General features: G+C 40.8%; 1 protein-coding gene across 3 annotated transcripts in view; it reads left to right on the plus strand.

Moving 5' to 3' along the window:
- adamts17 (ADAM metallopeptidase with thrombospondin type 1 motif, 17) overlaps nt 1-26,546 on the plus strand; it is a 244,039-nt gene that overhangs the window by 20,987 nt on the left and 196,506 nt on the right. For all 3 annotated transcript variants that reach the window (XM_039598209.1, XM_039598238.1, XM_039598269.1), the window contains exons 4-5: nt 10,027-10,199; nt 11,141-11,224. In XM_039598209.1, coding sequence (XP_039454143.1) covers nt 10,027-10,199; nt 11,141-11,224 — 257 coding nt within the window. The remainder of the gene's footprint in view (nt 1-10,026; nt 10,200-11,140; nt 11,225-26,546) is intronic.

Consider the following 26,546-nt stretch of genomic DNA (forward strand, 5'->3'; position numbering starts at 1 on the left):
CAGGTGAAGCGATAGGGGAGGAGGGGGAGTTGTGTTCAGTGAAGGAGAGAGGCGAGGTAGAGTAACGTTGCGTAGAGACAAAAGTGGACGAAAGAGAGGCAAACTTGCAGCTCCACAAGTATATTTATAACGTAACATATACCATATTGATGTAAAGGATATTGTCACATCTTATATCTCGTATAAAAATATATCGATATTTTTAAAAAATTTGATATATCACCCAGCCCTAGTGCGGATCCAGTTTACGCCGCCTCCATTACAGACAATTAGAGTGGAAGTAGTGATGTTTTAGTTTTGTGAAAAAGTGAAAAATGAGTGTCGTTACATTACCATTCTGTTTGGGGTTACAACAGAAAATTATATATTTATTGTTCTCACGTGGTAACGGACGGGATTATTTTAACAAACGAAGGACATTTTGCCTGATAATTATTTTTATCCTCCTGTAACTTTACTGTAAAAAGAGCTAAAACCTCCGAAGTTTCAGGAATAGTTAGTCGTTATAAGAAGTGTTTGTCTGTGTCTATATGTGAGGTTGGGTATCAGACGCGACCTCTCTAGGGACATCTCAGGCCCTCCAAGGTATGGAGGCCTATCTCCCCCACCACTTCCCCTGCCAGTGGCAGACGCCCTCAGACATCGGTGCGTCGGTGGTTCTTTGTGTCCGGGGGTAGGCGTCCAGGTACAGGTACAGAGACACCGGCTCACTCCTTGGTGGCTGCTTGTCGGGGCCTGGAGCCTGGGGCTCACTCGGGCCACTTCTGGGGTGGGGTGCCCTCAGCCTCTCATCCTGGGGCTCGGTCACTCTGGCACAGCTGGCTGCCGGCGGAGCTCACGGGCACGTCACTGCAACCCCCCCTGGCTTCTACTCCGCGGCTGCTGAGTGACCCCTTATCTGGGGCTCTCCTCAGCTCTTTCTGGGATAGTGGCGCGGCTGCCCCTCTGTTGGTCTTCCTTGGTCTCTTGTGTTCTGAGGGCCTCTGGATGTCTGGAGTTTTGATCTCCTCCATACCTGCTTCATGCCCTGGAGGACTGGGCTGTGGTCCCCCCACACCCTCTAGCAGATCATTACATGAAGGAACCTTTTAAATACAAGCGTGCTCATGCTCACAGGTGTACACATGGGTGCTCACACACACAAACTACACCCTTTTTGGCTCCTACCTCAAAGCACGCTGTTCGCCGTCGATCTTACGTGCTGCACAATAATGTTTAATATTTAGTATTTACTGTTATATTCCCATAGATCATCGTGATGTTGTTTATTATGTTGCTCTTTTTTTTTCTTCTGCTTGTTTTCTCTTTTTTCTTTCTCAACAGGTGATCCAGGTGATTGATATATGTATTTTTTGTCTGCTTATTTTGTTGGTTTTTGTTTTTTGCCCTTTATCCCCGTCCCTCTTCCCTGCTGTTTTCTTTCCCTCTTTCTTTCTTCTCTTTCTTTTCCCCAGTCAAGTCTGTCCCGTATTTAGCAAGTGAAAATAAAATAAAATAAACAATAAAAGGTGAATCAAATAGATCATTACGGCAAGGCTGGGATGGTCCATTTGGCAAAGTAAATCCGTTGGGCATCTTTCTTCGCCTTTAGACAATAATTCTGATGGCAAAAGAGCCAAACGGGACAGGCAAAAAAAAAAAAAGAAGTGTTTGTGAACTAAAAATCACGAATATGGGATACTGTTTGTCCATGATTTGGGGAGCCCAGCATGTGCTCCCGATGCAGGGGAAACAAATTTTGTCGGGGAGACCTACCTTGGCACAACACATGTTTTTGCAGTATGTAGCGAGGCTCCAAACGCTTCACAGGCTGGCCAGTGGATGCAATTCTTAGTGGCATGTAGGCAATGATAAGAAAATGAAATATTGCGATAGAATATCGGTAAAACGCGCATGTGCGGTGCCTTTTTTTTCTTATGCACATGGTGGAAAAAAGATGGCGAAAGCGGATCGTTGAATGAAACAGATGAACCAGAATTGGTTTGTAAAGATGCTGCAACTTCAGTGGTGTGGAACCGGTTTGGCTTTCGTCCGTCAAATACACACCAAAGCACAATTTTTGGTAGAGCATGCTAGCGGGCCATCGTTATTACAGTGTTTTTCGGAAAATAAGGCACACTTAAAATCAATTCTTTGACTTTCTGAAAAATCGACACTGCCCCTTATAATCCGGTGCGCCTTATGTATGAATTCTGGTTGTGCTTACTGACCTCTAACCGATTTTATGTGGCACACGCCGCTCAAAAATCTGTCAAAAAATGTTTTAGTATGACTTTGGTAAGCTACGAAGCCGCACCACTTGATGGATTGTCGGAGCATTACGGCTACCGTTGTCAGGAGCCTCGCGGAGTAATACGTACTGTGCTTCAACATAATATTACCGTATTGTGTTATATAACCTCTTTTTAAGTTTTGTGGATATTATACATGGTTAAGCTCAGGATATGTCGGCCAATTTCCACTGGAAATGCCTTTTGCTTAAACTGTCAGCAAGGAGTTTGCATTTGCACTGTTAGATTTTTATATAGTTTTAATGCACATAAAAAACAGCTGCTTGTTTAAGTGAAAATACATTGATGGGGTTTTTTTTGCACTAATAAAGTTGTGGAGTTGTAAAGTATTTTGTCTAGCGTCAATTATATCGTCAGTTATATCGTTATCGCAAATTCTCAAATATATATCGTGATAAATATTTTTGGCCATATTGTCTTGCCCTAGTGGCATGTGTACCTTGGGAGGAAAGCTCTGAGCTTGTTCGATCTGTGTCTGAGATCTTGTAAAATATTTTTGTGGTAGGACGCCTCCCTTCTCTTCTAAAACTCCACCTGTCACCATGATGAGTGGGGCTTGCATGGGTGGTTGCTCAGGAGTTACACTTCATATTGTGGAAGTGAACTTGCTGACAAAGATGGATATAAAAGTGGAGCCTTATGTTCGGGCTCTGTAGCTGCTGGTCTGACCTCAGTTGCCTTGAGACTCTGGCTTTGTGTTTGTGTTGATTCTGCCTCTTCCCTTTAACAACTGTTTGACACATTGTTGTTATTGTCATCGGAACAGCTCTTGTTTTATTCATGTCAACTTTCCTTGAGCCCTTTCCTTTCCTTGTGTTCCTCTTTTGCTTTTTGATGTAGGGCTTTTATTGCATCATTAGTTGGGACTTGTGTTCCTGGATCGGTGAAAATCAATCCTCCTTTTCCCCATTTGTTTTCCATACTTCATCTTGGGGTCTTTTTAATTTTGTCTGTTTCTTGTTCTTTACAAAGCCCTTCAGCTGTCTCATATTGCTGGGAGGTTGTGGTTCTTCTTCTTTAAGTGTTGCAAGAAGTCAGTATTCTTTTATGATTTATTATTACTCTGGTCTCATAATGAATCAAGTATTTCTCTTTTTTTATCTCCAAATAATTCTCTATAATACATCCTGTTGACTGAAGGCGCACTTTTCTTTGATCATCTTGACTTGCACTTGGGTTTTCCTTGAGTTTTTCTTAACTGTTCACTTTGTAAATAAAACCTTGATTAGACTCTGTTGTCAACATAGATATGGACAGCTGAAAAACACAATGGCTGAGTAGTACTTAGATAATTTTGGCTGGTCCTTGAGCGTAATGATATGCTCAATGGAACATAGAGCTGGGCGATACATTGATAACGATATGTATTGCGAAATAACTTTTTCTCGATAGAAAAATGAAACTATTGCGATAGGCCTCATCTCTCTCTCTTCCTGTCTTAAAAAAAAAAAAGAACAGCCAATCCAAATTAAGTAGCGCAGAGCCGAACCGACTTGTTACGTACAGCACAAGTGCCAAAGCCGCACATGTGTATTTGTTTGGGAAGCAGCCAGCCGCCGTGATGGCCGGGTAATGGAGAAAATGAGTGTGCCCACTAGAGAAAAATCAACCGAGAGCTTGGGTGACCAGGTTACCGAAGAGAACACAGATGACGGTTCCAATGCCGGAGAGATTGTCGAAAGGAAGGGCCAGAGAAGTTCCGTAGACTGAAAGCGCTAGTTCGTCATCGAAAACAACCAGGAGAATCCCTGCAAAGCAGCAACAGTCAATTGAGTCAGCTTTCTCCAGCGTCTTACCATATGACAAAGAAGCTAAGAGACATAGCGCCATAACGAATGCCATAGCCTACCGTCTTGCTAAAGACATGCTACCAATAAACACGGTCGAAAATGAAGGATTCAAGCAGCTAATTGAGGTAATAGCTAAGCTATACAACAAGGAGAGATTGAGAATTTCCTTTTAGTTCTCAGTTTATTTGATATTGACAAAAGTTAGTCAATTTTGTCTGTTCTTCTGTAAAACAAACTAAGATTTATTTTTAGAATTAATATTTTGTTTCTATGTGGAATTGACAATTTAGTCTGTTTTGTTTGTTCTATTTTGAAACTTAAACGCTTTAGCGGCTACCTTTTGTGTAGTTTGCAATATTTGCCTTTATTTATCTGAAACTGAAGTCTCATGTTCTTTAAGTACATCTGCCCTGTTGAACTTATTATGGGAAATAAATATTTAAATTAAAACAAGCTGCTGATTATTTCACATTTTACTTGTGAGCAATGGCACATTTAAATCTTACAAATATAGTTATTTGGCTTATATCGTGATATATATCGTTATCGCCTGAAATGAAAAAAAACATATCGTGATATGAAAAAATCTTATATCGCCCAGCTCTAATGGAACACCAGAACAAGCCAAAGTGTTGGTCATCAGAAACATTGAGCTGGGCAAATACTGATGTTCGTCTTACACTGGACGTATGAATAAACATGTGACGTGACACACAACACACCACATCGATTAATACTTTCAGGATTAAAAAAGTGTAAACTTTCACAAAATATAAAACATCTGAAAGAACTTCATCTGAATCTGACAACAATAACAATTTAATTCAATGGAATTCTGTTTATGATAAACTGAAACTGAGAACATTTCAATAAACAGACCATAATGTTCTGGACTTGGAAATGGATATAGACCCAGAAAATAATTTCTTCTACAACATCAGCAACAACTGCTGCTACTTCACTGATGAACAGTGTAGTCACACCATCAACACGGAAAACAAATGATCAATAATCCATTTAATAGCAGAAGTCTATGTGGCAATTTCAATAATATAAAGGAAAATTTTAATCAATTCACAAAACCATTTGGAATTATTGCCATATCTAAAACATGGATCAATGCAGAGAAATAACTGGATTTTGAACTGGAGGGGTCGAAGTTAATTATAAGGTGGTGAAAAATATGACAACTACAATTGATAACTTATTAGAATGTATATAACAATTGAAGTTTATAAGGAAAAAGTGAAAAATTGTTAGTAAAAAATAATTAGCTGTGTATATATAGAGCACCAGGCTCAAGCATACAAGTATTTAATGACTTCATAGAAGAAATGTTCTCTAAAACAAATCAAAAAGTTATGTTTATCATGGTGATTTTAACAATGACCTGCTGAATGCGAATAAGCATAAAATGACCAACAAATTTCTAAACACTATATACAGTCTGAGTTTACATCCTAAAAAACCAGGCCAAGCAGAATTACACCTCATTGTGCCACTTTAATTGATAATATTTTCACTAACAACATGGAAAACAACATTGTGAGTGGATTATTAAATAATGGCATCAGTTTTTGCAGTTTATGACAGTTTTTTTTTTTTATTGGAAGTTTTACACGACTGAAGACGAAAGGGGAGAGATCTGTGGCACCAAAGCTGTGGAACAGTCTACCACAACTACATTTGGTCCACGCTGTGGAATCCTTTAAAAAACAGTTAAAAACATTTCTGTTTAAACAAGGTTTCGGTTGATCAATGCTTTTTATTTATTTATGTATTTTTTTACATGTATCCCTTTGTATTGTGTATATTGTCTATTTTATTACTTCTGTTTATTTTAACCTTGGTGTACAGCGCTTTGCAACTGCCTGTCTATGAAAAGCGCTTAATAAATAAACTTTACTTTAAGTTAGTTACTTACTTTAATCATGTAGAGCAGCGGTCCCCAACCCCCGGGCCGGTCCATGAGTCGTTTGGTACCGGGCCGCGAGAGTTGAGGCTTGGGGGTGAAATTTGTGGTTTTCAGGGTTTTTATTGTTTTTTATTTATCGTTTTTATCGTTAACTTGGTTTTCCTGGGTCTTTTCCCGTGTGTTATAAATAAATCTTTTTTCTTTCTTTTTTTTGTACTGGTACTGGTTTTGTTTCATTGTATTTATGCACGATACCTTAAAGGCCGGTCAGTGAAAAATATTGTTGGACATAAACTGGTCTGCAGCGCAAAAAAGGTTGGACTGCTGATGTAGAGGAACAACTAAGATACAGACATGTAAGGACAGAATAAACCATGAATGCATTAAATCAGAACTGGGAAAATGTATACAAAGAAATTGATGTTGACAATGCATATGGCACATTCCTAAGATTATTCGTTGCATTGTTTGATTAAAAACTGTCCAACAATGCACCCAGGACCAAACCAAAGTTGCTGGCTGTGATAGTCTGCTTGCAATATACCAGCCTTTTATAAAGAAACACAAATTAGGAGACACAGTTCACTAAAATTTCTTGCTTAACACCTAACAGAATTAATTTCTTACCACAATGCATTCAATGTTTGTCCTACTGTTGCTTCCTCAACCTGTTTCTTCTCTTCCTCGCTCGCAGCCAGTGATGCCAGTACATAACTAGCCTTGACTTTTGCTTGGGCTAAATCCATGTTCCTCAGCACTCCATCAAATTTCTTGACTGGTATATTCTAGATTTAAAGCAAAAGGATTTTAAAAGTTTTAATGGGACCAAGCCATTTTGACCACAGAGTAGACAAAGTCGAGTACAAAGCATACAAAATACATATAAAATTAAAGTGGGGATAGTGGAGACGAACAGTCTGATGTCTGTAATTTACAAGAGTTTACATACATGTAAAGGCAGAAATTAGGGACATACAATCCATCAAGCGGTGCAGGTTCGTAGCTTACCAAAGTTGTTTTGGAGGAAGGCAGGTTCAGGGTTTAGATAATCAGCATCATGGGCTCATCCGATCAGAATGAGAATAAGCAGTCATCTAATCATTCACAGGGTTCTCCTTTTATTCTCAACTCAATAAAGCAAAGAAGGAAAGACACACATGGACTGCTATCTCTGAAAGGAAATAAAGTATGATTTAAGTAACTCAAAGTAATACATAAACTCAGGAGACTCAAAGAGAAACTCACCTCAGCTGCCGCCCCATGTGGGAGTGAAGGAAGAGTGAGGGGTAGGGGAGTGCAGTCCTTATATAATGAGTGACAGGTGAGTGCAATTAAGGCCAAGCACCACACCCAATTAAAGGTGAGGAAAAGAAACAAGGTGCATCTGGTGAAGTGAATGTGCTAAAAGGTGAGCCTTTACAACAAAAGTCGTACTAAAACATTTGACAGATTTTTGAGCGGCGTGTACCACATGAAATCATTTCGAGGTCAGTAAACACAACCAGAATTCATACATAAGGCGCACCGGATTATAAGGGGCAGTGTCGATTTTCAGAAAAATCAAAGGATTGATTTTAAGTGTGCTGTATTTTCCAAAAAACACGGTAATAACGACGACCCGCTAGCATGCTCTACCAAAAATAGTGCTTTGTTGTGTATCTGACGGACGAAAGCTAAACCAGTTCCACATCACTGAAGTTCCAGCATTTTTACAAACCAATCCTGGTTCATCTGTTTCATTCAACGATCCGCTTTCGCCATTCTCATTCGCCGTCGCCTTCATGCTTTTTCCGCCATGTGCGTATAAAAAAAAAGACACTGCGCATGCGCGTTTTACCCATATTCTATTGCGATATTTCATTTTCTTATCATTGCCCAACATTATACCGGTATTACTGTGAACGGTATGATATAGCTCAGCCCTACCTGGGACATACAAACCCCTCCATCACAATAAGTGCTTAATAATAACAATTCCATGTGTCCAAAACCTCAAGTGGAACCTATTTAAACCAACGTGAAAAGTGATAAAAATTAATTTATTTGTGCTGTACTGTGTGTTGCACAATGAAACTGGAACAGAGCTAACATTTTAGCAGAATGCCATACATACATAGTGATATAGTGATGGGAATAACGGCATTATTTGTAACGCCATTACTAGTGCCATAAATTTCTTTCAGTAACTATTTCTATTGTTACAACGCTGTTGCTGTTATTAACAAGGTAAGGTGCGGATGCTTAACTACTTTTTTTTTAACTTTTTCAATACACGGTTAAAGCTGTCTTCAGGAATTTGTACATGCTTCGGAGTTTGTACATGCTTAGGGGGTCGAAACAATCGCACGTGTGCTGCTGATTGGCTGAGAAAGAAAAGTAGTCATGTTAAACAGATCACATGACTTGTTTAAGATGACATAGTAACAAGATGCTATGTCAGCCCAAGAGAAGCCCGAGTCTCTATTTTTGTGTTAAAAGTGTGGACTTCAAATACCTGTTTTAAAATTGTGTTGATAGGCCACGTAAAACCAGAATCATGATAAAAAATATATACAGTGTTTCCTGAATACTATTGATGTGTTTACTGTCTAAGGATAGCGCTTGTGACCAAAAAAAAGAAGTACCATATTGACCAATCAAAAAATGATATGGCAACATGGCAGGAAGAGGGGAAAGTTCTAGGAGCAATGGCAGCGAGAGAGAGAGCGAAAGAAAGAGAGAGGGAGTGAGAGAGAGTTTTGAGATGTGAAATATTTGTGACGTTTAGTGTGTTTGGAGTGTGTAGTTAGTGTGTTGTCTTGTGTAGTTAGTGTGTAGTGTAGTCAATATTTTTTTTTGTGTGTGTCAGAACAATGAGGCGACAGCTGAATGTCACAGTTGCTGCCAAAAAGCCACCAAAGGCAGATTACAGTGTAAACGCTGTCTCCAGGTGGAAAAACCTGGAGGGATACACCTCCTGCTGCTGTCAGGCCTGCAGGTATCAGGCTTGTGATAAGGTCATTAACTTATAGTGAACAGAAATCATTTTTTGGAGTGGCACAAATAATTTTTCTGGCATCTTATTTGATGTAGAACACCTGATTGTTCTGTAAATAGTTTGAAATGGTTATTTTAAAAATGCCTTGGCTGCATTTTTAGGTGAGTAGCTGCTTTTAACTTTGTTGTTTACAAAACTTGTTCATAGCTTTTTAAAATGTACAATTTATCTTTGCATTTCAAGTTAATGATTCATTAAACATGTTTGTGGTTCTTACAGTAAAAAATATAACCTTTCTCTACTCGGATTTTATATATTTGGTCTTTTTTTTAAGTACACCAGTAGTTACTTTTCCTAGTAATTAGTTACTTTTATAATATTGTAACTGAGTTACTAACCCAGTTACTTTTTTGAAAAGTAACTATTAACCATAACCAATTAACTTTTCAAGTATTTTGCCCAACACTGATACATACATTCTTACATGCTTTCCCTCGTCATTCATTCCGCAGAATAAAATGAAATACCAAATATAAAAGTCTAAATACAGTTGTCGGTAGGTAGCAGCTATTGAGTGTAAGTGATATTGATTATTGTAATATGTTATGCTAGTGTTTTATTTATCTTATATTTTGGGGAAAGAGAATACAACTTTTAAAAAGTTATCATTAAACTATTCACAGAGGAATTTTGCAGATATTGAACATTTTAGCAGGCGTACAAATCTGTTGAACAGTTCTCCCAATTCTAGAAGTTTCGTCTAGGCAATATTAGGCTCTTTTTCAAAGGTTGCACTTTTTCTACAAAACATTACATCTCTTTATTATTATTATTATTATTGTTATTATTATTACTATTATTATTCTTATTATTATAAATTATCAAAGTTTTTGTGTTTAAGTACGGCATCTTTTCAAATCAAAGTGAATCTAAGATAATTAAGTTTTAAAATGTTTATTTGGAAGTTTTTTTCATAGGATGTATTTATTTTTTAAATGATTTGTACATACTTCTGGCATAATGTTTTTAAAATTAATCTTCCTTTTGTGGTAGGAAGGAAGAAGGATAGTAGTTCAAAAATGAATGAGGAGGGTCGTGGGAAGAGAGATGCCATACGCCTGCACAAAGTCTACACTCTGGAGACAGTAGTGGTAGCAGATTCGGACATGGTCCAGTACCATGGTGGTGAGGCAGCACAGAGGTTCCTATTGACTGTTATGAATATGGTAAGAGTTTTTGAATCAAACACTGTTTTTGACTTCCCTCACTTGAGTTTAAGTCAAACCTAAATTGTTTATTCAAATACATATAAGTGTTTATTTAAATACAGAGACTGATACATTTCTAAAGCAGTGAAAATGTTGAAAGAAGTTACTCTGTATTTAAAATGTGAGCATTTAAGTCAACTTCATAAAAAAAAAAAATCACAGGGTAGCAGTAGGAATAACTTTTTTAGTGTTTGCCAGTATAACTATTTTAAAGTTATACTGAAATTTGCCATTTCAGCCTTCTCATTTGTGTACTGTTTGGTCTCATACTTACAATACTACCTTGGAAACTTGGTGTACTTTTAACCTTGGCGTACTAAACTCGGAAACCCAGTGCACTTTAAATACAGATCAATTTTCCTAAATTCTTATACAATTTAGTTGCAGAGGGACTGAAGCCTATCACATTCATCATCAGGTGACTTTACACACTCGAGTGTGTTACCCTTATACTCACAACATTAATGCAGACAACTACACTCTCTTACACTTAAAGCCAATTTAGAATCACCAGTTAACATGAAAAACTAGTCGTGTTTGCACCATTGCACAATAATGCTGCTCATAACCAAATTAACAAACCCCAAACCTTTTAAAATACATAACCAGTTAATATCTGTTTAGGCTATGTTAGATTGAGTTGTTTAATTTATGTCTGATAGAAAAATGTGATGTTGATGTCAACTATCTAATCCAAGTGGATTAAAATATTCATTTGCAATAGTCAGTTTGTTTATTTGCATTAGCAGACTATCCAGCTTAGATTGATGCATTATTTCTAATGGACATTATCAGAAAATTGTCCCATAAATTTTGACATTCACTCAAGTATGTTGATGATTTTTTTCCTTTATATTATTTTTCACATGGTTCAGTTGTACTAATTCTCCTTTTTTCAGGTCTACAATATGTTTCATCACCCGAGTCTCGGAGTTAGACTAGACATTCGAGTCACCAAGCTGATGCTGCTTTACAACCGCCCAGTAAGTCTGACATTTTGCCTTCTTTTACCCATATTAAAATTGCTTTCAACCCTAACAACCTGAGTTTCATAAGTTTCTGACATTACCTCTCTCTGAGGTGTGTGTGTGTGTGTGTGTGTGTGTGTGAGAGTGTATGAAAAAAGAAATTTAAAAAAAAAACTTTTTCTCTTTCAAAACAATCTGCCCAAACTTTACAGGCTTTTTTCTAAATTTCAACTATGCAAAGATTTATTCTCAAGGTGTGCCTTGTGTGCATCCTTTGAGTGACTGTGTCAAAATTGCTTGATGATGACATTTTTTTCACTTTTATAACCCAGTTTTCTTAAAATGTGGTGTACTATGTATACAATTCAGTGATTACAAATAGTGTAATTCACTATCTCTCTATTCACATTCCAGTCCGCACAAAGACAAGAAATGGCAGGAAAAGCACACATACACCCAGCGGGTGTGTTGGTTAGTTGGTTTTTTGCTGCTAGTAGACATACATTAGTTTATGTAAGATAATTAATAACAAAAGCCAAAACTAAATGGAATATAAACAGACTAAAACTATAATTCGGTTTCGGGGGTCACTTTGGTATTCCCCCTGGCTGCAACAATGAGTTTTATGTTAACAAATAAAGAATATGCTGTCCACTTTCAGTTCTGTCCAAGTGGTTCTTCCGTTGTTTGGCTAGTGTTAGAATTTATTTTTATCTTTAAGGCTATATACCTCATAATTTGCATCACACATATGGTTTATCCTTTACTGCACAAATTTATGTAATATCAAGTAGTTTTGAATGTAGACTGTTACACTATGACCCCCTGTCAGGTATGTGGGTGGGGGTTGTGATACCTACAAGAAAACAGTGCCATAAATTCTGGTGTTTGGGAATGCATTCCTTCCCCTTCTACAGGCCTGACCAGAGGACAAGAGGCGGTTGCCATGGTGATGGCATTGTTGCATGCAAAAGTGTCATCTCTATAAAAGGAGATGTTCAGAAAGTCATAGAAGTTGAAACGTGAGCCGTACATAAGGTCTAAAGGCTTTCTAACTTTTGACCAATCGTGTTAACATACATACAGATAAGATAAGATAAGAACTTTATTTATCCCGAGGGAAATTATTTTGTCTGCCTAGGTGTAGCAGCCTTTTGTCTCTGAGCCAGAGAGATGGAGGTCCATGGCGGCATGTAAAAGTAATCTGAAATCCTAACTGTTTGATAATAAATTGGGAAAACTTGTAATTTGAGCATATTTGTCTTCTCTCTCATAAAAAACCAGACAATTCTGCACCCAACATGGGGCTTGATTGATTTGAGGAGAAGATCACCACTGGCGAGCAGAATCAGAGCGATGTTGATTTGAGCCTCGCCAGATATTCTGAACCAAGCCTAACTGGTTGCTCGTGAAAGAAAATGGGCCCTAATAAAAAGGTAGGCAGGATTGCTGTTATTGAAGCATAATTTTAACACTAGTTACATTGAAATGGAAAAATCCACCTGTTAGCTGTAATGCTCAGGTTTGCAAAGCACTCTGCTACACAGTGTAAATAAGTATAGTGTAAATTTAGTAAAAAGGGGTCACTCACTCACATTTGGGGTTTGCTTTTCCTCACTTCTAATATGAAGTAGTCCATTCAGGGACATGACTTGAGGGTAGGGCTGCCACAAACGATTATTTTGATAGTCGACTAGTCACCGATTATTTTTGCGATTAGTCGACTAATTGGATCATGCATCCATTGGACGTAAAACGTACAGCTTATTGCACCAGCAGCATCTGCTCTTATATAACATTAGCTTACAGTTTTAAGTGTTTAGGGTATGTGCTAACTAAAAATAAAGACAAGATGATAGTTTATTAAATTTAATGAGATTTACAGATTGTTTCGGTGAAGTTTAATAAACTCCTTGCTATCTAGACGGTGGTGGGTTTGAAAACGATTTGCCGGGAGTCCAGTGTTCTCACGGGCTCTAGTGAGCCTTGCCCCCGGCTAGCTATCGAGCTAGTGGGTAACAGACGTCTCTGAAAACGTCGGAGCGCTTTTGAAAATATGCGGTGTCTTGATAAACTGAGCAGATATTTGAGGTTTACACAGCTACATTCTCGCCTGAAAATATGTTATGGCTGTCACTTGGTGTTCGCTCGCTTTGTGGTAGAGTATCACTTCCTGTTCCTGCTCAAACACAGTGGTGTTTCTGAGTAGCTTTTCTGCTTAGCAATTTAATTTAAATCTTTTGATACATCCCTTTTTCATAGTATAATCTTAACGTGCTTCATCTGAATCACCCTTTCTGTGTACTCACTACCTAATTTATAGCCAAAGTATTCACTCACTGTCTCTTTACTGTTTCGCTAGCTTAGCTTAGCTCGTAGCCAACTCGTTAGCACCATGGCTACTTCACCTGTCCCTCCTGCACTTTCCTGCTCATTGTGTCAGATGTTTAGTTACTCCTCGGCCTCCTTTAGCAGTAATGATACCTGTAACAAATGTAGTATATTTGCAGCTCTGGAGGCCAGGATTACTGAATTGGAGACTCGGCTTCACACCCTTCATTCACCCGTAGCTAGCCAGGCCCCTGTAGCTGGTGCAGCCGAAGATAGCGTGAGCCCCGCTAGCTGTTCCCCGGCAGACCCCAAGCAGCTGGGGAAAGAGGCGGCTGGGTGACGGTGAGGAGGAAGCATAGTCTTAAACTGAAGCCCCAGGTACACCACCAACCTGTTCATGTGTCTAACCGTTTTCCCCCACTCGGCGACACACCCGCCGGGGGTCAAACTCTGGTAATTGGTGATTCTGTTCTCAGACATGTGAAGCTAGAGACACCGGCAACCATAGTCAATTGCCTTCCAGGGGCCAGAGCAGGCGACATTGAAGGAAATTTAAAACTGCTGGCTAAGGGTAAACCTAAATACAGTAAGATCATAATTCACGCCGGCAGTAATGACACCGGTTACGCCAATCGGAGGTCACTAAAATCAATATTGAATCGGTGTGTAACTTTGCCAAGACAATGTCGGACTCTGTAGTTTTCTCTGGTCCCTCCCAATCAGACCAGGAGTGACATGTTTAGCCGCATGTTCTCCTTAAATTGCTGGCTGTCTGAGTGGTGTCCCAGAAACGATGTGGGCTTCATAGATAATTGGCAAACCTTCTGGAGGAAACCTGGTCTTGTTAGGAGAGACGGCATCCATCCCACTTTGGATGGAGCAGCTCTCATTTCTAGAAATATGGACAAATTTATTAAACCCCCAAAATATGACTATCCAGAGTTGGGACCAGGAAGCAGAGTTGCAGTCTTACACGCCTCTCTGCAGCTTCTCTCCTCCTGCTACCCCCAAAAACCCATCTCCATTGAGACTGTGTCAGCTCCCAAAAGACAAAAACAAACCAAAAACCAGCAATAAACAACTTAAACATAAAAATCACAAAGAAAGAACAATACAGTATCCACATCTGAACCAAAGAGTAAAACAGTGAAATGTGGATTATTAAATATTAGGTCTCTCTCCTCCAAGTCTCTGTTAGTACATGACTTAATAATTGATCAACAAATCGATTTACTCTGCCTTACAGAAACCTGGTTGCAGCAGGATGAGTATGTTAGTTTAAATGAATCAACACCCCGAGTCATTCTAACTACCAGAAACCTCGAAGCACAGGCCGAGGGGCGGTGTGGCAGCAATTTTTCACACCAGCCTATTAATTAACGAAAGACCAAGACAGACTTTTAATTCATTTGAAAGCCTGATGCTTAGCCTCGTCCACCCCAGCTGTAAAACTCAGAAACCAGTCTTACTTGTTATCATCTATCGTCCACCTGGGCCTTACACAGAGTTTCTCTCTGATTTCTCAGACTTTTATCTGATTTAGTGCTCAGCTCAGATAAAATAATTATTGTGGGTGATTTTAACATCCATGTAGATGCTAAAAATGACAGCCTCAACATCGCATTTAATCTGTTATTAGACTCAATTGGCTTCTCTCAAAATGTAAAAGAACCCACCCACCACTTTAATCACACTCTAGATCTTGTTTTAACGTATGGCATAGAAACTGAACATTTAACAGTGTTTCCTGAAAACCCTCTGCTGTCTGATCATTTCCTGATAACATTTACATTTACAATAATTGATTACACAGCAGCGGAGAGTAGACTTTATCAAAGTAGATGTCTTTCCGAAAGTGCTGTATCTAAGTTTAAGAATATAATCCACCCACTGTTATCATCTTCAATGCCCTGTACCAACATAGAGCAGAGCAGCTATCTGAACGCTACTCCAACAGAGGTCGATTATCTTGTTAATAATTTTACCTCCTCAAATCAAATCAAATCAAATCAAATCACCTTTATTGTCACATCACATGTGCAGGTACACTGGTACAGTACATGCGAGTGAAATTCTTGTGTGCAAGCTTCACAAGCAACAGAGTTGTGCAAAATACAATAACGTGCAACAAGCAAAATATAAAAATGGTTGATCTAAAAAGTAATAAATATATGTACCATATATAAAGGTATATACATTACTGAATGTGTGTACTAAATATGTTTTTCACGTGTGTGTGTGTGTGTGTGTGTGTGTGTGTGTGTGTGTGTGTGTGTGTGTATACATGTTTTACAAATGAAATAGAGTAAACAATAAAATAAGATATATAAAATATAAGATATACAGAGGTAGGTATGTGCAAAACAGTGGCATTAATGTACAGTATGGAGTGCATGAGTTGAAGTTCCAGTAGTGAGGGTGAGGTGTCTATGACGTGTTCAGCAGTCTGATGGCCTGGTGGAAAAAGCTGTCTCTCAGTCTGCTGGTACGGGACCGGATGCTGCAGAACCTCCTTCCTGATGGAAGTAGTCTGAAGAGTTTATGGCTGGGGTGACTGGAGTCCTTGATGATCCTCCCGCTTTCCTCAGGCACCGCTTCCTGTAGATGTCTTGGAGGAGGGAAGCTCACCTCCAATTATCCGTTCAGCACACCGCACTACTCTCTGGAGAGCTTTGCGGTTGTAAGCGGTGGTGTTGCCATACCAGGTGGTGATGCATCCAGTGAGGATGCTCTCAATGGCACAGCGATAGAAGGTCCTGAGGATGCGGGGCTCATGCCGAATCTTTTCAGTCTCCTGAGAAAGAAGAGGCGCTGCTGCGCCTTCTTCACTGTCTTGTTTATGTGTACTGACCACGTAAGATCCTCAGCCAGATGTACACCAAGGAAGCGGAAGCTGCTCACTCTCTCCACAGCGGCGCCGTTGATGGTGATGGGGTGTGTACTCCTCTGCACCTCCGGAAGTCCACTATCAGCTCCTTTGTCTTTGCGACGTTGAGGGTGAGATGGTTGTCTTGACACCAGTGGGTCAGGCGCTGACCTCCTCCCTGTAGGCTGTCTCATCACCGTTGGTGATAAGACCCACCACTGTAGTGTCGTCCGCAAACTTCACAATGATGTTGGAGTTGTTAGTGGCCGTGCAGTCGTGGGTGTAGAGTGAGTACAGGAGAGGGCTCAGTACACACCCTGTGGAGCACCAGTGTTCAGTGTGATGGGGATGAGGTGGTGCTGCCCAGTCTGACCACTTGGCGTCTGTCAGACAGGAAGTTAAGGATCCAGCTGCAGAGGGAGCTGCTCAGTCCTAGATCCTGCAGTTTCCTGTCCAGCTTCGAGGAACGATGGTGTTGAATGCTGAGCTGTAATCTACAAACAGCATTCTCACATACGTGTCTCTCTTCTCCAGGTGTGACAGGGCAGCATGGAGTGTCAGGGCTATGGCATCATCAGTGGACCTGTTGTGGCGGTATGCGAACTGTAGAGGGTCCAGTGAGTCGGGTAGTGCGGAGCAGATGAAGTCCCTGACCAGCTTCTCAAGCATTTGCTCACGATGGGGGTCAGGGCTACAGGTCGCCAGTCGTTCAATGATGAGATGGTGGAGGATTTGGGTACAGGGACGATGGTGGCCATTTTGAAGCAGGCTGGGACTACAGACAGAGAGAGGAAAGGTTGAAGATATGTGTAAACACTCCAGCCAGCTGAGCCGCGCATGACTTGAGGACGCCGGCCGGGAATCCCGTCCGGACCAGTAGCTGCGTGGGTTCACTCTCCTGAAGTACCTCCGCACATCCTCCTCAGACACAGTGTGCGCACTGACGTCATCCGCGGTGCGCGCACACTGTCCGGTCTCCTGGTGTTCGCTGTGTCGAATCTAGCGTGAGAATACGCTTTAGATCCTCACACAGAGAGGCCGTGGTCTGCGGTGTGCTGGTTTTCCTCTAAAGTCTGTGATCGTGTTTAGTCCCTGCCACATACTCCGAGGGTTGTCAAACTGTTGCTCCACCCTGTCCCTGTACTCACGTTTGGCTGCTTTGATCGTCTTCCGGAGTTGGTAATGTGCGTGTTTGTAGTCCGATGTGTTCGCGGAGGCAAAAGCGGTGCTCCGTGCCGCTAGCGCCGTGCGCGGCGAACATCTCCGCTAATCCAGGGTTTCTGATTTGGGAAGGATTTAACTGTTCCGGATGGGACGACATCTTCCACGCATTTTCTGATAAATCCACAGACTGAGTCTGTGTATTCATCGATGTCTTTAGCAGCCACGTGAAACATTTCCCAGTCCGCGTGATCAAAACAGTCCCGCAGCGTAGACTCCGATTGGTCCGACCAACGATGCACCGCCCTCAGGGTTGGAGCTTCCTGTTTCAGCTTCTGCCTGTAGGCGGGTAGAAGCAGGATGGAGCGGTGATCTGATTGGCCGAATGGGGGCGCGGGGAGGGCTTTGTACGCATCCCGGAAAGAGGTGTAGCAGTGGTCAAGAAGCCGGTCTCCACGAGTGTTGAAATGGATGTGTTGGTGGAGTTTTGGTGAGACTTTCTTCAGGTTACCCTTATTAAAGTCCCGGTCGTGATAAACGCCGCCTCTGGGTGTGAGGTTTCCTCACTGCTGATCGCGCTGTACAGTTCCCTGAGTGCTCGGTCAGTGTCGGCTTGTGGGGAATGTAAACAGCCGTAATAATCACTGCTGTAAATTCCCTCGGTAGCCAGAATGGCGGCACTTAACCATCAGGTACTCCAGGTCCGGTGAGCAGAAGGATTTGACCGGTGCACGTTCGCATAATCACACCAGCTGTTGTTGATCATGAAACACACACCACCGCCTCTGCTTTTCCCAGTAAGCTCCTGTGACCTGTCCGCGGTGCACAGAGAACCCCGGTAGTTGTACTGCGGAGTCCGGTACCTTGTCCGATAGCCAGGTTTCTGTGAGGCAGATCACGCAGCAGTCCCGCATCTCTCGCTGGAATGAGATCCGTGCCCAAGCTCGCACAGCTTGTTCTCCAGAGACTGCACATTAGCCAGTAATAAGCTGGGTAACGGTGGTCTGTTAGTGCGCCGTCTCAGTCGAACCAGAACGCCAGATCTTCTCCCTCTGCGTCGGCGTTTGCGGCCTCCACGGGCCCAGAACAAAGGCGTCTCAGGTGAGATGAATGGGGGGTCTGCAAACGGAGGGTCCGTGTTGCAAAACTTGAACTCCGGAAAGTGATGAGAAAGTCCGTCTTTTATGTCCAGTAAGGTTTGTCGGTCGTACACAAGGAGACATGTGCTACTCGTGAAAAAATAAAGAAAAAGTAAAATTAAACACAAAAAACAGCTGTTGCTTGGGGGAGCTCGCGACGAGGCTGCCATACTCGGCGCCATCTTGATCACTACGTACGACTCTGGATACTGTAGCTCCGGTGAAAACTAAGGCCTCAAATCAGAAGTACCTGACTCCGTGGTATAATTCTCAAACACGTAGCCTAAAGCAGATAACTCGTAAGCTGGAGAGGAAATGGCGTGTCACAAATTTAGAGGATCATCATTTAGCCTGGAGAAATAGTTTGCTGCTTTATAAGAAAGCCCTCCGCAAAGCCAGAACATCTTACTGTTCGTCACTGATTGAAGAAAATAAGAATAACCCCAGGTTTCTCTTCAGCACTGTAGCCAGGCTGACAAAAAGTCAGAGCTCTACTGAGCCAACAATCCCTTTAACGTTAACTAGTAATGACTTCATGAACTTCTTCACAAATAAAATTTTTATCATTAGAGAAAAAAATTACCAATAATCATCCCACAGATGTAACATTATCTACAGCTACTCTTAGTACCATCAATGTTAAGTTAGACTCTTTTCTCCAATTGATCTTTCTGAGTTAACTTCAATAATTAATTCCTCCAAACCATCAACGTGTCTTTTAGACCCCATTCCTACAAAACTGCTCAAAGAAGTCCTGCCATTAATTAATGCTTCAATCTTAAATATGATCAACCTATCTCTAATAATCGGCTATGTACCACAGGCCTTCAAGGTGGCTGTAGTTAAACCTTTACTTAAAAAGCCATCTCTAGACCCAGCTGTCTTAGCTAATTATAGGCCAATCGCCAACCTTCCTTTCATATCAAAAATCCTTGAAAGAGTAGTTGTCAAACAGCTAACAGATCATCTGCAGAGGAATGGCTTATTTGAAGAGTTTCAGTCAGGTTTCAGAGCTCATCACAGCACAGAAACAGCTTTAGTGAAGGTTACAAATGATCTTCTTATGGCCTCTGACAGTGGACTCATCTCTGTGCTTGTCCTGCTAGACCTCAGTGCTGCGTTTGATACTGTTGACCATAATATCCTATTAGAGCGATTAGAACATGCTGTAGGTATTACAGGTACTGCACTGCAGTGGTTTGTATCATATCTATCTAATAGACTCCAATTTGTACAAGTAAATGGAGAGTCCTCTTCACACACTAAGGTCAATTATGGAGTTCCACAGGGTTCAGTGCTAGGACCAATTCTATTTACATTATACATGCTTCCCTAGGCAGCATCATTAGAAGACATAGCATAAATTTTCACTGCTATGCAGATGACACGCAGCTCTATCTATCCATGAAGCCAGGTAACACACACCAATTAGTTAAACTGCAGGAATGTCTTAAAGACATAAAGACCTGGATGGCCGCTAACTTTCTGCTTCTTAATTCAGATAAAACTGAGGTTATTGTACTCGGCCCTGAAAATCTTAGAAATATGGTATCTAAGCAGATTCTTACTCTGGATGGCATTACCTTGGCCTCCAGTAATGCTGTGAGGAACCTTGAGTCATTTTGACCAGGACATGTCCTTCAATGCACATATTAAACAAATATGTAAGACTGCTTTCTTCCATTTGCGCAACATCTCTAAAATTAGAAATATCCTGTCTCAGAGTGATGCTGAAAAACTAGTTCATGCATTTATTACTTCCAGGCTGGACTACTGTAATTCTTTATTATCAGGATGTCCTAAAAACTCGCTGAAAAGCCTTCAGCTAATCCAAAATGCTGCAGCAAGGGTACTGACAGGGACTAGAAAGAGAGAGCATATTTCTCCTGTTTTGGCTTCCTTCATTGGCTTCCTGTTAAATCCAGAATTGAATTCAAAATCCTGCTCCTCACATACAAGGTCTTAAATAATCAGGCCCCATCTTATCTTAATGACCTTGTAGTACCATATCACCCTATTAGAGCACTTCGCTCTTGCACTGCAGGCCTACTTGTTGTTCCTAGAGTATTTAAAAGTAGAATGGGAGGCAGAGCCTTCAGTTTTCAGGCCCCTCTTCTGTGGAACCAACTTCCAGTTTGGATTCGGGAGACAGACACTATCTCTACTTTCAAGATTAGGCTTAAAACTTTCCTTTTTGCTAAAGCATATAGTTAGGGCTGGACCAGGTGACCCTGAATCCTCCCTTAGTTATGCTGCTATAGACGTGAGCTGCGGGGATTCCCATGATGCATTGAGTTTTTCCTTCCAGTCACCTTTCTCACTCACTATGTGCTAATAGACCTCTCTGCATCGAATCATATCTGTTATTAATCTCTGTCTCTCTTCCACAGCATGTCTTTCATCCTGTTTTCCTTCTTTCACCCCAACCGGTCGCAGCAGATGGCCGCCTCCCTGAGCCTGGTTCTGCCGGAGGTTTCTTCCTGTTAAAGGGAGTTTTTCCTTCCCACTGTCGCCAAAGTGCTTGCTCATAGGGGTCATATGATTGTTGGGTTTTTCTCTGTATTTATTATTGTGCTATCTACTGTACAATATAAAGCGCCTTGAGGCGACTTTTGTTGTGATTTGGCGCTATGTAAATAAAATTGAATTGAATTGAATTAAACGTTTATTTTGTGACCCAGAAAGATTAATAAGAGTAATATTAAAACTAACTAGCTGCCGCCATTGTTGAAAACTGAGCAGGGCCGCGCTATGAATTCTGGGACACTGCTTCTTCTTCGGAGTGTAACGGCAGCTGGCATCCTTGTACATGCAGTGCTGCCATCTTCTGTTTCAGTCCGTTATTACACTCTTAAATCCTACTACTTATTCCTGCGTCTTTTGTGATCTTACAAAGCTTCAAACGACGCGTCGACTATTAAATCAGTCGTCGACGATTTTGATAGTCGACGTAATCGTGACTAGTCGACTAATCGTGGCAGCCCTACTTGAGGGGTAAAAAAAAGTCTTCAAAAAAGTGTGGCATCTTTTCCTCTGAGTCTGTTTTTTGTTTTGTTTTTTTCATCACATACATCAACCTCTTTTCTTTCCCAATCATGCTTCAGTAAGAAACATAGTTATGTTTGTGGTGTGATGTGCATGACCAGAGTCTCCAGCTTGTCGGTCCCGTGAACCACCTGTTACCTGACTCAAACAGGCTCTCGTCCACACAGTGCTCATTTATAAAGTGCTTTACAAACCTAAATATTACAGCTAACAGGTGGATTTTCCTGTGTCTGTGTAGCTAGTCAAACATCAAAGAAGCACTTACTGCTAAAGAGACAGAGTGAAATCCTTGGTTTCTTAACATAAAAGTCATTGTTGCTGCCAGGAGCACTGGAAAAGTGACCGCCTTAGACTGCTTTTTTAGTTTTAGTGTCCTTATTTTTCCCCTGAGTTGTTGGTTCTGTTGTTAGTTAACTAATATGAACTAATGTTTGTCAGTTGAACCCAATCAATCAACTAACTATCCCAGTGACATCACACTGTGTACTGGCACAAGATGGTGCTAAGCATGTTCTTAAAAACTTTAAAAAGTAAGTGCTTAAAGTTAAAGTGAAAATAAAACACTACATTTATAAAGCCAGTTTAAACCATGCTCGAGCATTGTTAAATACTCTCTCTCTTCTTGTTGTTTAGACATTTTACCTGGATCTCTGTTTAAAGATGTTTTTCGATCCATCGGTTCTTGTATGCACATACCTAATCCCTCTCTGGCCTCTGGTTAAGTCCGGTTTACTTCAAGAATGCTGTTATTTACCCTATACTAAAAAATAGCCCAAACTTGACCCTTCTCTCTTGGTCAGCTATAGACAAATCTCTAAATTACCATTTCTTACCAAGATTATCGATAAGATTGTTGCTAAGCAGCTAACCGCTGCTTTAGATAAATACAGCATTCTTGATGAAGGCTGTCACTTGGTGTTTGCTCTCTCTCCGGTAGAGTTTCCCTTCCTGTTCCTGCTCAAACACAGTGGTGTTTTTTGAGTAGCTTATCTGCTTAGCAATTTAATTAAAAACTTTTAAATACATTCCTTTTTATAGTATAATCTTCACGTGTTTCATCTGAAGCACACTTTGTGTTGTCACTACCTAATTTATAGCCAAAGTATTCACTCACTGTGTCTGTACTGTTTCGCTAGCTTAGCTTAGCTCGTAGCCGACTCGCTAGCAGCATGGCCTCTTCACCTGTCCCTCCTGCACTTTCCTGCTCATTGTGTCAGATGTTTAGTTACTCCTCGGCCTCCTTTAGCAGTAATGATACTTGTAACAAATGTAGCATATTTGCAGCTCTGGAGGCCAGGATTACTGAATTGGAGACTCGGCTTCGCACCCTTCATTCACCCGTAGCTAGCCAGGCCCCTGTAGCTGGTGCAGCCGAAGATAGCGTAGGCCCCGCTAGCTGTTCCCCGGCAGACCCCAAACAGCTGTGGAAAGAGGGCAGCTGGGTGACGGTGAGGAGGAAGCAGTCCTAAACAGAAGCCCCAGGTACACCACCAATCTGTTCATGTGTCTAACCGTTTTTCCCCACTCGGCGACACACCCGCCAGGGGTCAAACTCTGGTAATTGGTGATTCTGTTCTCAGACATGTGAAGCTAGAGACACCGGCAACCATAGTCAATTGTCTTCCAGGGGCCAGAGCAGGCGACATTGAGCGAAATTTAAAACTGCTGGCTAAGGGTAAACGTAAATTCAGTAAAATCATAATTCACATCGGCAGTAATGACACCCGGTTATGCCAATCGGAGGTCACTAAAATCAATATTGAATCGGTGTGCAACTTTGCCAAAAAAATGTCGGACTCTGTAGTTTTCTCTGGTCCCCTCCCCAATCAGACCAGGAGTGACATGTTTAGCCGCATGTTCTCCTTAAATTGCTGGCTGTCTGAGTGGTGTCCAAAAAACGATGTGGGCTTCATAGATAATTGACAAACCTTCTGGAGGAAACGAGATTCCTCCAAAAGGTTTTCGAAAACGGTGTTGGAAAGAGAACGATGGCTACGTTTTGAGGGTAAAATCATACCTGTAGAGCAAACGCTGTGGACACAGCAGCAGTTTAAAGAGGAAGATTTCAGCATTAATTTTCTCGCTCCTCTCACTCTAGCAGTTGAGCTGTCTCACTCTAGCGACAACATTCCGTCCCATACACACCCATTATAAACTCTGAAACCGGTGAAAAAACATCATGAAACTTAAACTGGAACTGAAGAAAAAGTATAATAGATATTGAAAAGATAAATACACGTTTAATAGCTGAATGTCTTGTCTTCGTTTTAAAGTTTGAATGGTGGCTCTATGTCAATGTATGTGAAAGTAGTTGAAAAATGAGGAAATTTAATGAAAATTTGAAGAGTCTCCCATTGAAATACATGGGAAATTTTTGATGAAAAAAGTTGAATAATTTTAAAAATATAAATGTTAAAAATGGAAAAAAAATAGAAGCACACCATTCCAAAAGAAGAGGAATCTAACGGTGTTTGAATGGTTTTTCTAAGTTGAACGGTTTTGAAGGAGATAGACGGCGAAAAACGTACGGAAAAGAAAATAATAATAAACTAGAAAGTGCATTTTCTGAAGAAACTGCAGTGTGAATGCTTGAATCTGAATGTATGCACTGAAATGAATTAATTGCTGAATATTAAGCCAAAAATGTTGAATGAGCTGGAAAATACAGAGATTTTAACCTGAAAACAAAAGTGCAGAACTTTTGAAAGCTTATGTTCACACAGAAGAAGCTGGAAAATAGCTGAAAATGTTTTAATTGTAAATTAGAAAAAATAAGAAATGAGAAAAGACAATTTAGAGTCAGAAAACATCTGAATGAATATTAAAAGTTCATATTCTTTGAATCACTGAATGACTAAAATGTGATCCCTCCACTTGAATCCACACAGTTTAAAAAGTTTAAATGTCTGAGCTTTTAAAGACATGCTGTTGGAAAGAGAAGAACGATGGCGACGTTTTGAGGGTAAAATGATGGCTGTAGAGCAAACACTGTGGACACAGCAGCAGTTGAAAGAGAAGTGTTTAAGATGAATCTTGGCAGAGTGAGTGACAGAGCTCGTTAAGCAGGCAGGTGTGAGCTGCACCCATTGGCTCCATACACATGCACACAGACATGCACCTCACTTTTGCTGCTTAACACTAGGTTTACTATCCTGCGCAAATTTGCGTAACTTCCCTAAACCCAATACCCCCTAGAATTACTGGCTTTTTTATTTTCTGGTGCAAGTCCCGAGGTGTTAAGCACCCCTGCTGAGATTTTCACAGGTCGTCAGCTTGTTTCTCCTACAGCTTTTGTTGTGCAAACCACCCATTGTCCTTGAGGCCTGGCACATTTGCATTTGCTCACTCGGAGTTGCTCAGATCCAAGGCAGGCCAAACCTCTGTGTTACAACTTTCAGAAATGCCTGATAGAAATGCTTCAACTTACTCATGAGATTTTGACCACATTTTTTGCGGAAGTCACAACTATACTGAATGCACGACCGTTGTTGCCAGCTGCAAGAAATGCTTGGTAGGGAACAGCTGTTCCCTACCAAGGTTCGTTTCAAAGTTTGAAAGACTTTGAAATAAAACAGACTTGTGTACCCATATATTGTGAATGTCTGTCTTTTGTATGTAGGTTGTAACACAGAGGTTTGGCCTGCCTTGGATCTAAGTAAACAAATGCCAATGTTGCACAAACACACACACACACACACACACACACACACACACACACACACACACACACACACACACATCTGCATTTATTTGTCCCACAAGTGGAAAATCTGCATTGTCATTGCAAAAAAGTGGACAAAGCACAGTATAGAAAGTGCACTATACAAACAATCTGGAAACATAAATATGGACACGTGTATTCAAAAATATTGGTGTATGTATACACACACACACACACACACACACACACACACACACACACACACACACACACACACACATCTATCTATCTCGTGTGTGTGTGTGTGTGTGTGTATATATATATATATACACACACACACATACATATATATATGTATATATATATATATATATATATATATATATATATATATATATGATATAGATGTGTCTGTGTGTATAACTAGACTTTATGCTTTAAGTTCATGAACTTATGGCATTCATTTCAATCCTGTTTGTAAGAGCAATCATGTGTCCTGTTGGTGCCATTGTGGATTGCTGGTCAGAAAGTTTTCTGGTGCTACTAATCAAAGAGACAATGCCCGAGATAGATTCATTTCAATTATGCAACACCTTCGATTTGATGACAGGGACACGCTGGCAGAACGGGTGAAAACAGACAAATTTGCAGCGATCTCCGACATCTGGACACGCTTCAACGAGAACTGTGCTAAGAGTTTCACTCCAGGGGAACACATGACCATAGATGAACAGCTGTTCCCTACCAAGGTTCGTTGTCCATTCACCCAGTATATTGCAACCAAGCCAGACAAATTTGGGATCAAGTTCTGGATGGCCACGGATTTGGACACCAAATATGTCTGCAGTGCATCTCCTTACTTGGGAAAGGACCCCAGTCGTCAGAAGGGAGAGAGGCTGGCAGAGAACGTGGTCATGAAACTGATGGAGCCGTTTTTGGATGATGGAAGAAATGTCACAACGGACAATTTCTTTACTTCACTGTCACTGTCGCACAGACTGCTGCAGCGCAAAACAACATTACTGGGCACGGTGAATAAAGTCCGGCGTGAACTTCCTCAACTTGCAAAAGATACTGCAAAGCGAGAGGTATTCTCCACTTCAGTGCTTAGAAGTGGCAGTGTGTCCTTGACAA

The sequence above is a fragment of the Oreochromis aureus genome, linkage group 1 (genome assembly GCF_013358895.1).
Source record: "Oreochromis aureus strain Israel breed Guangdong linkage group 1, ZZ_aureus, whole genome shotgun sequence".
Classification (NCBI taxonomy): Eukaryota; Metazoa; Chordata; class Actinopteri; order Cichliformes; family Cichlidae; genus Oreochromis; species Oreochromis aureus.